The sequence below is a fragment of the Tursiops truncatus genome, chromosome 1 (assembly GCF_011762595.2).
Source record: "Tursiops truncatus isolate mTurTru1 chromosome 1, mTurTru1.mat.Y, whole genome shotgun sequence".
Taxonomy (NCBI): domain Eukaryota; kingdom Metazoa; phylum Chordata; class Mammalia; order Artiodactyla; family Delphinidae; genus Tursiops; species Tursiops truncatus.
Window position 1 is genome coordinate 131095704 of NC_047034.1, and position 15176 is coordinate 131110879.

General features: G+C 40.0%; 1 protein-coding gene across 8 annotated transcripts in view; it reads right to left on the reverse strand.

Moving 5' to 3' along the window:
- The window catches only part of PATJ (PATJ crumbs cell polarity complex component), a 359130-nt gene that overhangs the window by 34298 nt on the left and 309656 nt on the right, over window positions 1-15176 (reverse strand). For all 8 annotated transcript variants that reach the window (XM_073789059.1, XM_073789054.1, XM_033865626.2 and 5 more), the window contains 4 exons: window positions 11944-12027; window positions 7085-7278; window positions 4409-4556; window positions 3214-3300 (listed from right to left, as the gene is read on the reverse strand). In XM_073789059.1, coding sequence (XP_073645160.1) covers window positions 3214-3300; window positions 4409-4556; window positions 7085-7278; window positions 11944-12027 — 513 coding nt within the window. The remainder of the gene's footprint in view (window positions 1-3213; window positions 3301-4408; window positions 4557-7084; window positions 7279-11943; window positions 12028-15176) is intronic.

Consider the following 15176-nt stretch of genomic DNA (forward strand, 5'->3'; position numbering starts at 1 on the left):
TTCATCAAATAGAAAGAACCCTGAACTGTAAGAAAAAGCAGTAAATATCAGGGGAATATATTAGTTTAGGAATATTAAAATTTTTTTTCCTCAAAGATTTTCTTAGGGTTGGTAATAATTCAGCTCAATCTGCTATACCTCCATTACTATCATTTTAAAATAAATCTAACGTTTATTTAAATAAATTTAGATAATGTATAGTCATGTTTGGCTAGTGGCTATTCAATGAAAATCATATGCAATGAAAATCGTATGCACAGTGAAGGATCTTTCCAATGCAGAAAACAATGACACCACTAATGAATAAAGAATTTTTTCTACCGAATTCTCACGGTTACGCTTTAACTGCCTCAAAATTTTGAGGTAAACCTAAGACCATAATTATTACCTGAAAAATTATAATTTGATCCATTTCCTTAGTATGTTGAAAGTTGTTTAATATTTTAACATTCCTTAAATATGAAAAATTTCAAATATACAGAAAAGTTGAATGATACAGTAGACACACCACCTAGATTCCACAATTAATATTTTACTATTTTTTTTGTTACATATCTATTCATCACTCAGTTGGCCTTTAAAAAAAATTCATTTCAGAGTAAGTTACAGACATCAGTGCACTTCACAGTGGAGATATATATACATATATATATAAAGGAGTGTTTTTATATTTTTCCTGAAAGGATATGATTTAAATCAATGGTGCTATAATAGATAACTACTCAGAAATGAGGAAGTATAGCATATTATAACCTTTGCCTAAACAAAATCTCAGAACATTGTGTTTGTCAAGGCCTTTAGAAATATGAACTTTGCCTGGAGGTACTCCCTCAGTTATCTGAGGAAAAGATTTCTCAAGTGTTTTTACCATTATACATTTTCCTCTGCAGAGTAAAGATACTCTTTCCTGGTTGGTAGGAAAACACTTTTTTTAAAAAGAGGCTTGGTAGCCCCATGGCTAGAAGATCTCTCTTAATGAACCCACTTTCTCTAGGCCAAGTCAACGAGTTAAAATTCTCCTAGACCCTCAAAAGGAGGCATCTGTCTCCCTATCTTATAATTGCTCAGAAGGAAATCCGTGCCCCTAGAGAGTCCTGACTGCTTTAAAAAGGTTTGGAGGGGAAATGTTTGGGAATGGGTTCCTCTTTTTCTCCATCTGGGTCATGGGCTGATATTCAATTCTTGAAGATGGAGGACACTTCTTTTACAGTCTGCTACAAGCCTTCTTCCCATTAGCTACATATCAGTACAGACTTTCATATCATCTAGGTCATAATTTTAAGGACAAAGTAAGGATAAAATATATTTTCTGCTTTGCTTAAAATGGAATTAAACTTCTACCCTCTGAAATAAAAATTCTGTGCAAAGAGGTTAAAGAAAAGTATTTGATACTTCGTTCCAGGTTTCTGAAATATGACAGCTCACATTTACATAACAGATAAATGGTCATGGCGGGGTTTTGACCTTTAATAATAGAGCCTCTAAATTTGTTAGTTTTGTATTTAACCTGAGTGTAAAGTTTATTCATCACTAAGATGCACATATACATTCCTCAAGGACAGAAATCCAGTTCTACCTACCACCTCACCTGTCAGTCCAAAATTTTCTTAAAACACTGTAATTCCTTATAACCCCTTTGTGCCTTTGCCTATGCTACACCCTCTGTCTGGAATACCTTTTTTTTTTTTTTTTGTGGTAAGCAGGCCTCTCACTGTTGTGGCCTCTCCCGCTGCGGAGCACAGGCTCCGGACATGCAGGCTCAGCGGCCATGGCTCACGGTCCCAGCCGCTCCACGGCATGTGGGATCTTCCCGGATTGGGGCACGAACCTGTGTCCCCTGCATCGGCAGGCGGACTCTCAACCACTGCGCCACCAGGGAAGCCCTGGGATACCTTTTCTCTCTTTTCAATCTATCAAACTCCTTTTGGAGTGAGACCCAATTGAACCCCTTCTGTGTTGCCCTCCCATACTCTCCAGGAAAAAAAATTTCATCTCCAGTATTGTTCATTCTGCATTCTAAACCCTATGTACAATAGGGCTTCAATGAAATCACTCAAGTTGAATCGTCCATTAAGGAAGAAGCCAAGACAACTATTTTGCATCTCAAGTTCCCACTTTTGATACAAGTCTGGTCAGAGTCCTCACCAACTATTGACCTCTAGAATCCTAACGCACCACTGTCTCTTAGTACACATGATATTTGCTGCCCATTACATAAACCAGAAATGCCCCCCCCAAAAAAGTTCCAAACCTAACATGATGTTTATTGGGTTTGATTGTTCTGATGATTATCTAAAAGAAGCCAGCTAATCTGTGAACCTATCTGAACAATGTTGTTTTTTCTTCGCTCATTTTCTAACACCAATGAGGCAAAAGGGGCAGCTAACTTAATTCCAGAAGCACCTGTGTGCTAACCATACAATCAGAACATCATCTAAACAAAGGCCTTGGAGTGGCTTTAAGGAAATTAGGAAGGAGACCAAAAGTCATGCTTTTAACCTCAGACAAAGGCCCATCTAATAACCCACAAAAGGGATTGGGGGTCACATGTAAGTTTCTATAGTTTCATTATGTACCAAATGGGACTTAACATATCCTCTACTGTCTTGATTTTGTCAGCCACTACAATGAAAAAAAAAAATACAGTGAAATATACTTCATTGAAAAAAAGTGGCATTTACCTCAGCCTTGCAAATAAACATGAGATGTTTGCTAACCCACAAAATATCACCCACTAAGGCTTCCCTCCCACAGGAGAAACAACCCCCCACTTTGCTCTCCCAGGAATATACCATTAATTGCTCTCAGCATGTGTGAGTGGCTATTCACAAGTTAACTTTATAGCAATATTTAATTGAATGAATAGAACAATGTTGTGCTAATGAGGGTCAAATTGCCACCAGATGTTACGTCTTTCTTTTTTAAATAAACACAGCTGTGTACATGCAATGCCTAGGTAATATAGAACTAATAGTGGGAGAGAAAAGGGGTTCTAAGAAAACATTTGCAGGCAATAAAGGAGAGAAAATTCTAGGAATTAATGAATTCCCACCCCACCTTTCACTTTTTATTTCAAACACATTAAAGTACACCGAACTTGGTGTTGTGAATATGCTGTATATTACACATTGTTTCCAAACCATCATTTATGAAATGGAGAACTTTCTCCCAATTGGGACAGGTGAGCCAGTCTAACGGGAAGCCATCAACAACCTGACTGTTCTGTGATGTCTTCCTCGAGGAGGTCCAGGAACCAGCTCGGAGTCTTCCAATCTCTAGCTGCACAAGTCCCTGTGCACACTTGGGAAGACAAGAAAAGAACAGAGGTGAAAAACAGTAGGATTTGTGTTCTAAATTCTCATGGCAGTGCCTCCACTCATCTCTCTGCAGCCAAGAACTGTAAATGGCTGATGAAGGCTGCAGGTAGAAAGGAAATTCAGTTATCAAAAAAAATCACACAACGTCACAAAAATTTATCAGCTCAATGCTATTCATCTCATGATTTTGCGACTTCTTTAAACACGTTAAAAGGATTACATTTCAATTCACCTCCTTTCTCTTCCTTTTCCCTTCTGATGAAAGTATTTGCGAGCAGTGAAATGATTAAGAAAAAGTGGTGAAAAGGAGGACAGAAAAATCAAACACAGAGGTAATCTAATACAATTCCTCTGTTGAGTAGTAACTGATAGTTGACTATTTTAGGAAAGCAGGATTTTAAAATAAAATTCATTTATCTTTGCAAAAGCTCCTACAGCCATAGTATTTGTGAAACAGAATAAGATACACCTGGTTATAGTTGAATGGCAATTTACAAGGATTTTTATTAACCAGTTTCTTTCAAGGGAGGTAGGGTCCATGTGGCAAAGACACTTGGAAGGGAACCTTGAGTCTTAGCCTCCCGGCAACTTCAGTGAGAGACAGTTTGGGTGGCAGGAAAACCCCTCAAGTGCAGCTCTGAGATCTTGGGCACGCCCTTCTACTTTCTCAGACTTCACTGTGAGATGAAGGACTTGGTCTTTAACAATCTTTAATGTTTCTTCAAGCAATAAATGCTGGATTTGATGAATTCATGTTAATATAGCCCAAGAGGGAGGAGGATACATTTTGTGACTCCAGGAGAATCTGTCCCATCAAATGCATTTAGAGGACAATTGAGGATACTTGGAATTCTCACAAGTATGAAAAACTAGCTTAAATCCCCAAATAGGGTTCCCTTCAATCCTGTTAGTCAGTATAATAGCTTTCTTTTAGGGCTATTCCTGATTGGTTAAAATAATCAGGTATTAGGTCTCTAGTAAAAAATTAGAATCAGCATAAAATTCAACACATTTTATAAACAAGCCAGATTAGAACCGTTCCCAGTGGACTTGAGTTATACCAGCCACACAGAAAGCAGCTAGGGACTCACCTTGAGGATAGTGGCCACTGTTTCCTGGGAGGCACTTCTCATGTCCTCCCCATTCACAGATAAGATCTGGTCTCCCTGAATCAATCTCCCATCAAGGTCTGCAGCTCCACCTTTCACGATGTCAGAAATAAACACTCCACTTCCATTTCTGTGAATACCATAAAGCAGTGTAGTGGCACAACCTAATATTTCTATATTAAATCTGAGACTACTGATATTCTTCCCAAATGATAAACCTCAGAGTGCTTGCCCTTTAAATAGCTTATACCTATTTACGCTGCCCGTAATATTCACTTTCATTGGCCCAAGGGCATAATTTCTGCAAGAGGATAATTTTAGTGAAATAAAATGGAAATACGCTTTAAAAAGTAGAATTAAGTACTATTAAAATGTACAGGTTATTTCCTTAGAGATCAGCTCAATTATTATCATATGATCTATTTCTAGTCTCTTTCTCACTCTCCCTCTCTTTCCCTGCCTTCATTACTTTAAGGTTTTAATTATGTTTATTTATTTGATGAACAAATAAATGTCTCAAAATTCAAGAGGTTAAAAAGGGGTGGGGGGGAAGTTCACCTCTCACCTCTGTTCACCTGTCCACAAGTTTCCCTCTCAGAGGTAACCAATGTTACTCATTTCTTGGGTATCTCCAAGAGATATTCTGTGTATACGTAAGCAAATGCATGTGGGTATAGTACACACGCTTGTAAATGGATATACGTGCACATACACTCCTTTTTTCCCTCCAGTTTTGTTTTCTTTAACTTTGCTTTTTTCACTTAATACCTTAGCAACTGGTCTTTATTAGCACTTGGAGCTTCCTCAATGTTTTCTTTCTATGGCTACATACTATTCTATGAATGTTCCTTAATTTCATTTATTAGTAAACTATTGGTGGACATATATCAGTAGGTTATTTCCATTCTTTAGCTACTGCAAACTATGTGCAGTGAATAACATATCTACAAGCATATGGTTAGGATAAATTCCTAGTCGTGGAACTGCTAGGCAAAGAATTGTGAATTTTGAGAGCTTATACATCTTATCTTTTTTTTGTTTTTTAAAGATGAACTCATTCTAGCTCAGATGGGTTTTTGTTTTTTTATTTTATTTATTTATTATTTTTGGCCGCTTTGGGTCTTCCTTGCTGCACGTGGGCTTTCTCTAGTTGCGGTGAGCAGGGGCTACTCTTCGTTGAGGTGCATGGGCTTCTCACTGCAGTGGCTTCTCTTGTTGTGGAGCTCGGGTTCTGGGCACACAGGCTTCAGTAGTTGTGGCATGCGGGCTCAGAAGTTGTGGCGCACGGGCCGCAGCATGTGGGATCTTCCTGGACCAGGGCTTAGAACCTGTGTTCCCTGCATTAGCAGGCAGATTCTTAACCACTGTACCACCAGGGAAGTCCCTACATCTTATCTTTTATAATGAAACCTTTTGTGCTAAGGAATGTAAATGTTCCTTACAAACTCAATCTAAATGCTGGTATTGTATGAAGATTATTTCATCAATCCACTACGAGACAATAAAGGAAAAACCATTACTCTAAATGGAATCTCTCCAGGCACGTGTATGCATCACAGCAAGAAAGGAAACTTCAACATGGGCTCTGTCAGTTGCTCTGTACCCAGATGTCCACTGAGTTTGCTTAGAAATATGAGTCTCAGCTCCTTTGTTTCATAATGCATTTCCAAATTGACGGTTTTATGGTGCTGAAGTAAAAAAGAGATCATGAGAGCACAGTACGTGGCGCAAAAATCAGTGCTCAAAAATGGTAGCTAGTATCTTAGTAACAGCTTGGACTGCTGGAAAAAACCACTAGGCTAGTCATCAGAGGTCTGTGAGGGCACATGACACAACATATGTAAAACCAACTTCAATTCTTCCTAAGAATATGTTTGGTGCCATTTAAGGCTATATTGGGGTGTCACATGAAAATCCTGCAGCCCTGTTGGAATAAATACACACTAGATATCTAAAGCCAGTAAACTGTGGAAGCTAGAATTGCAGTTTCAAAATCTTACTTACTTCTCTAACCTGTTAATATTATTCTGGAGTAATTACTGCAATTCCTATCACACGGGTAAGCAGCAAAGATCTCAAAAGAGTAGCCTAGCCACGAGGATCTACCTACATTTTTGCTGCAAGCTATTATTTTGGGGACATCTGTCTTAACAGAAAACTGTAGTCATGAAGAATCTATGTCTGTCGACTATGTCAACTCAGCTAGTCTCAGGAACTACCCAACTAGTTTAAGAGAGTACGAAATTAACATGGTACTCTATGGCAAAGCAATTTTCCTAACCCAACATTGTATATATAAATCTCTTTCTTGATATCAGCTGTTTCTTGGTTACGGTTGCTTTAATTAACCCCTGCAAGCCACACATCTAAGTGACTCCAAGTTGAAAGAACCTTAGAAACTCTATTCTTACTCTCCATGGGGATAAAAGTCTGAACAGTCTGGGTCGACTGGGCTTAGAGTTCTATCTTTATATGACACATTTTTGGGCTTGCTCAGAAACATGACCTATCTCGTTCGAGTATTCATAAAAATGTTAATCTTAGAAATCATATCATTAGTTTATACTAAGCTTTATCTTTCAGTGTTTATAGGCTTTAGCCCCTAAAACTCCGAAGGAAGGAGGTCAATCAATCCTGACCTTCACAGCATTTCCTTACCGCTTCCCAACGATGCTCAGGCCCAGGCCTCGGCCAGCCTTCTTCTGCAGATCCACGGGGAAAACCTCCAAGTTCTCCTCATCCCTGTAGTACGCCTCGTCCCTATACACCACCAATCGCACCTTCTGGGGGGTCTGCCTCAGGGCCGTGATGGCTTCTTCGTGGCTGGCACTCCGCAGGTCAATCCCATTAACCTGGAATGACGGGCATCCAAGATGCGCTGCTGACAGCAGAGGCCTCTCTGTCTGGGGGAGCTCCTTGACCCAACCAGTGAAAAACCTCCAGAAATGTCCAGCCATTCCCAAAGCACACAGGGAGTGACCACTAGCAGTCATAGCTGCTTCAGATACAAAGGCCGTAATCCTTACACACCTCCACCCCAAATAAGCATAGAGGGTGGGTTAGTACGCATGATAATGCAATTTTAGGTGGCTGTGAACTTTACTGTGAACTCAACATGAGACAGCAGGGACTACTTGGCTCATTTAATTGAGGTCAAAGGGGAAATAAACATTAGTATTTGGTCAGCATTTCTTGGACTCAGTTTGCTGATTGAATTTGACATCCTCACTCACGATGTTAGCAACTCTTAATTGCTAACATCGTGACTACTTCAGAACAGGCCAGAAGGAAATGAGGGACTGGTATTTCTGACAGCGTCAAAGACTCCCTGAAGTCCACTCATCTGAATCTGTATCTGAGTGAGCATAGACAGGACCATGCATTAGACAGCAGACTATACTGGAAGCAGCACTGAGTAAAACCATGGTCCCGCTTCTAGAAAATCATGTGAATTTGGGCAGGTCATGTAAACTCTGTGAGCTTCCATTTCCTTGTCTGTTAAATGGCAAAATCATAGCCAACTTATTTATTTACTTAATAAATGCTTGTGTATTAGCCCTTTATTAGAATTTCCTCATTCAATCTTACACTAACTGTCTGATACTATTACCATTTTACGGATGAGGAAACTGAAGCATGGAGAGGTTAAGTGACTTGACCAAGGTTACAAAGCTAGTACATGGAGGAGCCACAATTTGAACCCAGATTATCTTTCCACGCTTAGCTTCTATACCATGCTGCCTCATCTTATTCTTAGAATGGGTTTTTGGAGCTCCCTGACACAGCAAAAATCAAGTATTGATGTTGGTAACTCAATGACACAAGGGGGAAATTAAGAGGCAGAGTAGCCTAGGCTCAAATGAAGGGAATCATGGGTCACTTCTTCAAGGTCCCAGCTAGGAAAAGAGCCAAACCAAGGGAAGGATGGGCCTAGGCCATGGCCAGGTGGATGACAGAGTTCTCTCAAGATGTTGGTTTCAGTCTGTGTTTTGGTCCATCCCTGGGTGTCCTGGGCAGGTCAAGCCTACCTCTGGACCTCCATTCCTTCATCTGTACAATGAGGGGCTGGTCTAAGGCTCTTCCAGTTCTAACATTCCAAAGACTCAGGACTCATGCATAAAGAATGGTTACAGAGAAGGGAGAAGAGAAGAATGAGCCCTTCTTGGAGAAGGTGACTTTTGAGCTATTATTTAAAGCTGATGCTATGAGTCAAGAAATTGTTTAAAAGCCTAATTTTCAAGCTGCTCTTTCTTTTCTGGTATATCTTGGTGGGTCTGTGAACTCAGTTAGATTAACTACACCCAGAATAACAGTGTTTAAGCAGGGGTTTTGGATATAGATGGAATTCGGTTTGAGTGCTGATTTTAACTTACTATGTGAAAGCTTACATAGATTACTCAAGGCCAGCTTCAACTCTGTCTTCCACAAATTGGAGATAATAATAATAACAATAATCATAATATCCATGTAGTGTTGTGAAGATTAAATGAAATAAACCCTGGAGTACATTCGGCACAGGCCTTGGCATACAGTTAAGCTTGACAGAAGTTAGGAACTGATATTTTTAAAAGGAACTGAAGTAACTGCAGTCAGGGCTGTATTTTCTCAGTACCAGCATTCACTGTTACTTTAGGCGCACGAATGCACTTCAGGCCCACGAATGCGCTTTCATTGTTTGTGAGGTAAACCCACAGACCAAGGGGGAAAGAATGTCTCCAGAAAATGTGGCCTGAGCTGATTATTTTCCTGTATTCCAACAGATGGCACACAAGACCACTTCTGCTACTCAACTGAAAAAAAGTTACCTCCATGATTGAAGGTGAATTCTCTAAGCCTCTAAAATACCCTTTGAAAGGCCCTAACAATTATGCTTTTAATTAAAAGCACTGTCATGAACTCTAATATTACAAAAGCAATTCACACTAAATGCCAGCATCAAGATGTCTGCTCAGATCAAAGTGATCTGTTCCAAGTTCACAGTTTTCATTTTCTCCTCTGCTTATCAAGAGACACCATTAAATGTACCAATAATTGTAAGAGAAATATTGCTGTGTGGCTAGAATATCGTGCAGTGATGTATTACCTTAAGTGCCTTACATAAGCACCAGATGCATTATCTAGAACATTGACTGTAGAGGGGTAGGAGTGGTAATAGCAGGGTTCCCTATTTGAGAAGGGCCATAGGGAGCCCCAGTTGTCAATGGGAGTATATCATGTCCCTTGGCGAGGACAGGCATTCGGGGAAATGGGTGAAGTGCTGCTTTGGAAGGAAAGAATAACCAAACTAGGGCAGCAGTTCTTATTATTTTACCCCACAGGGAAAACCAGGCATTAGCCCTCTACTCTTTCTTCTCCCACTTGCACAAAAATAGAAGGGGATAACGGGAATAGGTGTAGGGTAAGAGGAGGGTCTGAACCTTAAAAAAGAACCAGAAAGAAGACAGTCCATGTTAATCATAGAATCATAAATCTTACCAGACTAAAAAATTATTTGACTATATCTTTGTAAGCAAAACCTGGCTTGTCCTCATTTAACATGAGGATAGTATAAAACCATGGAAGGCCAGCCTGCACCAGGCAGACTCTCATGAGCAGAAAAGCCATTGTTCGGAAAAAGTACAGTCTCGAAATGTATCACCAAAGCTGGTCTGTCTTCTTCTCGAGGCAACCTGCAGGCCCCAGGGTGACTATGCCTCATTATGCATCTGTACACAGCAGCCACAAGTGGAACAAGTTCAAATGTGGAATCTAAAGCTGCTTAGAAGGGAAACATGTTCCTTGACCAACCTGAGAGCTACATTTCTTAACTAAACACACAGTATGCTTTTGTGGACAAGATCCTGTCTGGGGCAAGAGAAGAGCCTGTCTGGCTATCTTTAATGAGAAGTGTAGTGTAGACCATCCATCCACACTGGGTAATACAATTCGGCCAGATGCCAGGAAATGGTTTAGTTGACCTTTCAAATTCTCCTTGCAGTTAAAACAAATTTGCTTTCTTCATGCTTATCTGTCCTGAGTGTTCACTTATACATGAATATATTTTATGGAAGACAGCAGCTACAGCTGAGGGTCTATTCAATACAGATAGATAAATTAAATTTTTTTTCTTTTATTGAGGTATAACTGCTATAAAATAAACACTACATATTTAAAGATTTATACTGTGAATTTATGTGAATTTATACCTGTGCAAACATCGTCATAAACAAGAAATGCACATATTAGATTTAGGTCCACGTGTCCATTACAGAAAAATCTGTGGGCTTTTACAAATTATGTTAACTATCAAGACATGTATGCATCTGTACTCTTCTGAATACTCAATCTATTCCTCTATAAAGCCAATTATGATAGCACCAGTTAATTAGAAAATCTAGGGAGGAAAAAAAACCCCTCAAAACTCCTGACCACTAAAAAATGATGTTGTATGCTAAAACAGTCAAGTCCATTCCCAAAGAGGTTACATTTATTTTTCTAACCTCATACACTTGCACCTTAATGAATGTGCTGGGAATATGTCCTAATCCAATGATGAAGCACAGTAAAGGCCTGCAGAGAAACCCTATAACTTGCCCTGAATTTAATTTGCACTCAGCCTGGCCTCTCCTTTAACCCTTTCTTGCCTATGTTTTCTACCTTTAATTATAACTCTGGTTTCATCTTGGGAGGCAGACTTGAACCACCAAAGGGAAAAATAAAATTCTATGATGTCATTCATAATGTGCTACATTAAAGCTGCAAAGCAAAAATGCACATGCCCACCATAAAATGTTAACTATTCAATTAAATTCATCCAATGAAAGAAATAAATGTTGCCTAAAGGTTTCACACCATTGAAAAAGCTCTTTAGTTCCACCTACCAGAATGCCTGGCATTGACTTTCCATTCATCCGTTTCCTAGTTCAGACACTGCCTGCCTTGGCTCTTTTTAAAAGGCTTTAATACCTTTGCTTAAATGAGAGTCCTTTTAAAAGAGTCAAGTTAAGCATTTCAATTTTTAATAAGTACCATATACCACCTAAAGGAAGAAGAGTCTACGTTTTCATCAGCTAGGAAACAAAGGTACCATGGCGTGGACCTCCATTTGACATAAATATACTTATTAGGGATAAGAAAATAATACTTAAAGCTGCAATGAAGTCTTTTAAAATATCAGGTTTGCATGTTTATGTGTGTGTCTATACATATGTGTTTTTAGAAGGGCATTTAGTAAGGTGGAGAGGCAAAAAGATCAAATTGCAATATTATACAGTTTCGTTTGATTATAGAACCTTTAGTTGTACTTTCCCCTTTAATTAAAGAAAGTTTTCACAGACAGATTTAGGTTGGTAATCTGTCATGATTCTAATGAGTTATTTGATGTACATCAAAAAAAGAATAAAGTACATGTTTTGTTACACTGGGAAAGAAATAATAAGGATATAGTTGACTAGAAGACAGTGAATAGGTAAACTGTGGATCAAGGTCACTAAAGGAACCATATTTGCTGGTATAAAATAGAATTCATAATCACATACCTCTAATATCTGGTCACCAGCCCAAAGTCTTCCATCTCGGGCTGCTGCCCCTTCTTCATAGACTTCATGTATAACTATAGCATCCTATAAAAAACAAATCCTTCTTAATTTTTAACAACCATAAATGCTTCCTTAAGCCAGCAACCAAACCATAGGCAGCAACCCATAGTTTGCTATTTGTTAATAAAGCCATATTTTATTTGACCTAAACAAAATACACAGTTTTGGTATATTCAGAGGTATAATCGATTTTTCCTAAGTTTATTATTTCATTCTTTTAGGACTGGTTTTGCCTAATATTTCAAGTTAAACTTCCCCATGTGTTTTCCTGTTAACTGTGTACACTGCTGCTGCGTATACACTTGAGGTGAACGCTGTCTCATTCTTATTTACATTTGATGGTATATTTTGAAACATGGTTTCAAGTATTTATTGGTATTCAAGGATTTGGCATAGAAGTGTGGCCTGATGAAGGGGGTTGGTCAGGCCTCATTACTTGGGCAATGAAAGGTAAGAACTTAGGGGAATGAACTGGCCCTGGAGGACAGAGCATGGAGTAGGGGAAAGGGCATTCACAGACCTAAGTGTAAGACACTGTGGTTTCAAATCCTGACTCTGGGGCTTCCCTGGTGGCGTAGTGGTTGAGAGTCCACCTGCCGATGCAGGGGACATGGGTTCGTGCCCCGGTCCGGGAAGATCCCACATGCCGCGGAGCGGCTGGGCCCGTGAGCCGTGGCCGCTGAGCCTGCGCGTCCGGAGCCTGTGCTCCGCAACGGGAGAGGCCACAACAGTGAGAGGCCCGCGTACCGCAAAAAAAGCAAAAACAAAAAACAAAAACACTGAAGGGCACTGAAATGACGGTGGTAATGGAGATGCTAGGTGTCTTGGCGGGCCACTGGAGAGGAAAAGCGCTTTTGAATGGAGACTAGAAACAGAGGTCTGTGGGTCCCTGAGAAGTGAGGATTTGAGCCCTGCACTGCCCAGTGCCCTTCCATTCCCTGCCCCTCCAGCCCACACACAGGTTGCAAGACTCTGCAGACAATGGTCAAGGGCTGCGGCCTACAGGTGTAATGGATCCCACCTTGAAAGAAGTCCTGAGTCCCAAGCATTGGGGCCTGGAAGCGGCAGGACTTCGGATGTGAAGAGATCATGCAGGCCTGGGTAAGCATGGGCTTGGTGATTACCAGGGTGGACTGATGACAATGACCACAGGGGCCTCAGTGTTGGGGAGCTTTGAGACAGAACCAGAACCCTGAGAGCCAATGGACCTCCAAAATGACTGAGGTTGATTCCACCTCAGTCCAGAAGCGTGGAGTCTCAGAATTAGAATTAAATTGACTTGAAGTAAATAAATGAAATATTTCTTGCAAAAATATAAGATAGGTAAAGACCTCCAAACCAAACCTACTTTTCAAAAAAAAAGTTTCCTATACAAATGCTCTAGTAGAGAAACAACCAAAGAAAATCAAAGGTCTTTAACCAGATGACCCATCTGGATTCCAAATATCTTCCCAATAATAAATGCTTTCATTTGATCACCACACAGTTCTGAAAACATTCTTTATTATTATAGCAATTAGAGAGGCAGCTGCAAAGAGCCGGGAAGGGTTCCTTGATCCAGACAATTTACGTTTCAGATTCTGTACCAGCAATAGATTTTAGACCATTCTTTGCTTTAACTCTGACTTATGAAATTTCCAGACCCAGGGAGCATTTATACTGCCAAGAGTTTGTTTCTCTGCACTGTTTCAGGGGAATGATTTCAAGGAAATTTGCTGGGTCAGTGGCTTCAGGCGATCCCAACAACACTGCCAAGATGACACTAAGGGCCATTTTCATGAAGCTAGTTCAGGGAGAAATTAATGCAAGCTCCTGGTTACACCCTCTGTAATGCTGGTTTTCAAAGCCTGGTGGCCAAATGCCCCGTTTTCACTGAAATTGGGAGAGTCAGACTGAACTTATGCTACACATGGCTTTTACAGAGCTGAATTTTCAGCATAAACTCCTTTGATCTTGGAACATTACAAAAGTCAAATGGGAAATTTCTCTTCGTTCATACTCAAAGGGAAGGAAAAGACCCACTGGAGTTTTTAATCAGTAAAAGTAGCCTGAATCCAAAACTCTTAGATACTTTCTGGGTGCTCAATGAACTATCATACATAAAATAAATATACTGTTAATAGGCTCAAATAAATGCAGAATTCACTGCCAATGATCTGCTTTTGGTCCATGAGTCTTTCTAGATGGAAAACTCCATTTCTTTCTTTCCTTTTACTCGACTACAGTTGTGGCTTCTCTTAAAGCCATCAGTGAAAATACAAGAAAATGTGAGGCACTCTGATCTGTCAATAGAAGAAGGTCACATTTCTTACCATGTGCCCTCATGTGCCCAAAGTGCTCTATGAAACTGTGGTTCTGGACAGTTGCATTAACTGGGGGTGATAGAGGTGCGAGGTAGGGACCAAATTAGAAATGTGGGCTAGTGAATTGGGAAAAAAAAAAGATTTATTTTTCAAAACTTATATAGTTCATAGCATAGAACAGGATAGTAAAAATAGACACTGGTTTGGGATATTTTAGACATCTATTTGACAAGGCTATATTAAAATTTTACTTCTTTCTTGGTTTGAAAAAAATTGCTATTAGATGAAATAGTGGGTCATTGATGAAAGACTGACCTTTACTATTTCAAATAAAAATTTGGAGTTGATTATATACATGATTCTCATCTGCTCATTGTATCCTCCTAATTTTAATGCTCTTGAGCTATTTATTCAAGCAAAGTTGCTTGTTAGGGACTTCCCTGGTGGTCCAGTGATAAAGAATCCGCCTTACAATGCAGGGGACGCTGGTTCGATCCCTGGTCAGGGAACTAAGATCCCACATGCCACAAGGCAACTAAGCCTGTGTGCCACAACTACTGAGCATACATGCCTCAACTAGAGCCCACGTGCCAGAAACTACAGAGCCCACACACCCTGGAGCCTGCACACCACAACTAGAGAAGAGAAAACCTGTATGCCACAACTAGAGAGAAACCCCCGCACCACAGTGAAGAGCTCGCGTACGATAACGAAGAGCCCGCACGCCGCAAGGCAAGATCCCGCACGCCTCAACGAAGAGCCCATGTGCTTCGACTAAGACCCGATGCAGCCAAAAATGAATTACATAAAGAAATAAATAATAAATCTTTTTTTAAAAAAGCTGCTTGTTGGCACAGTTTTGAGTGCCTT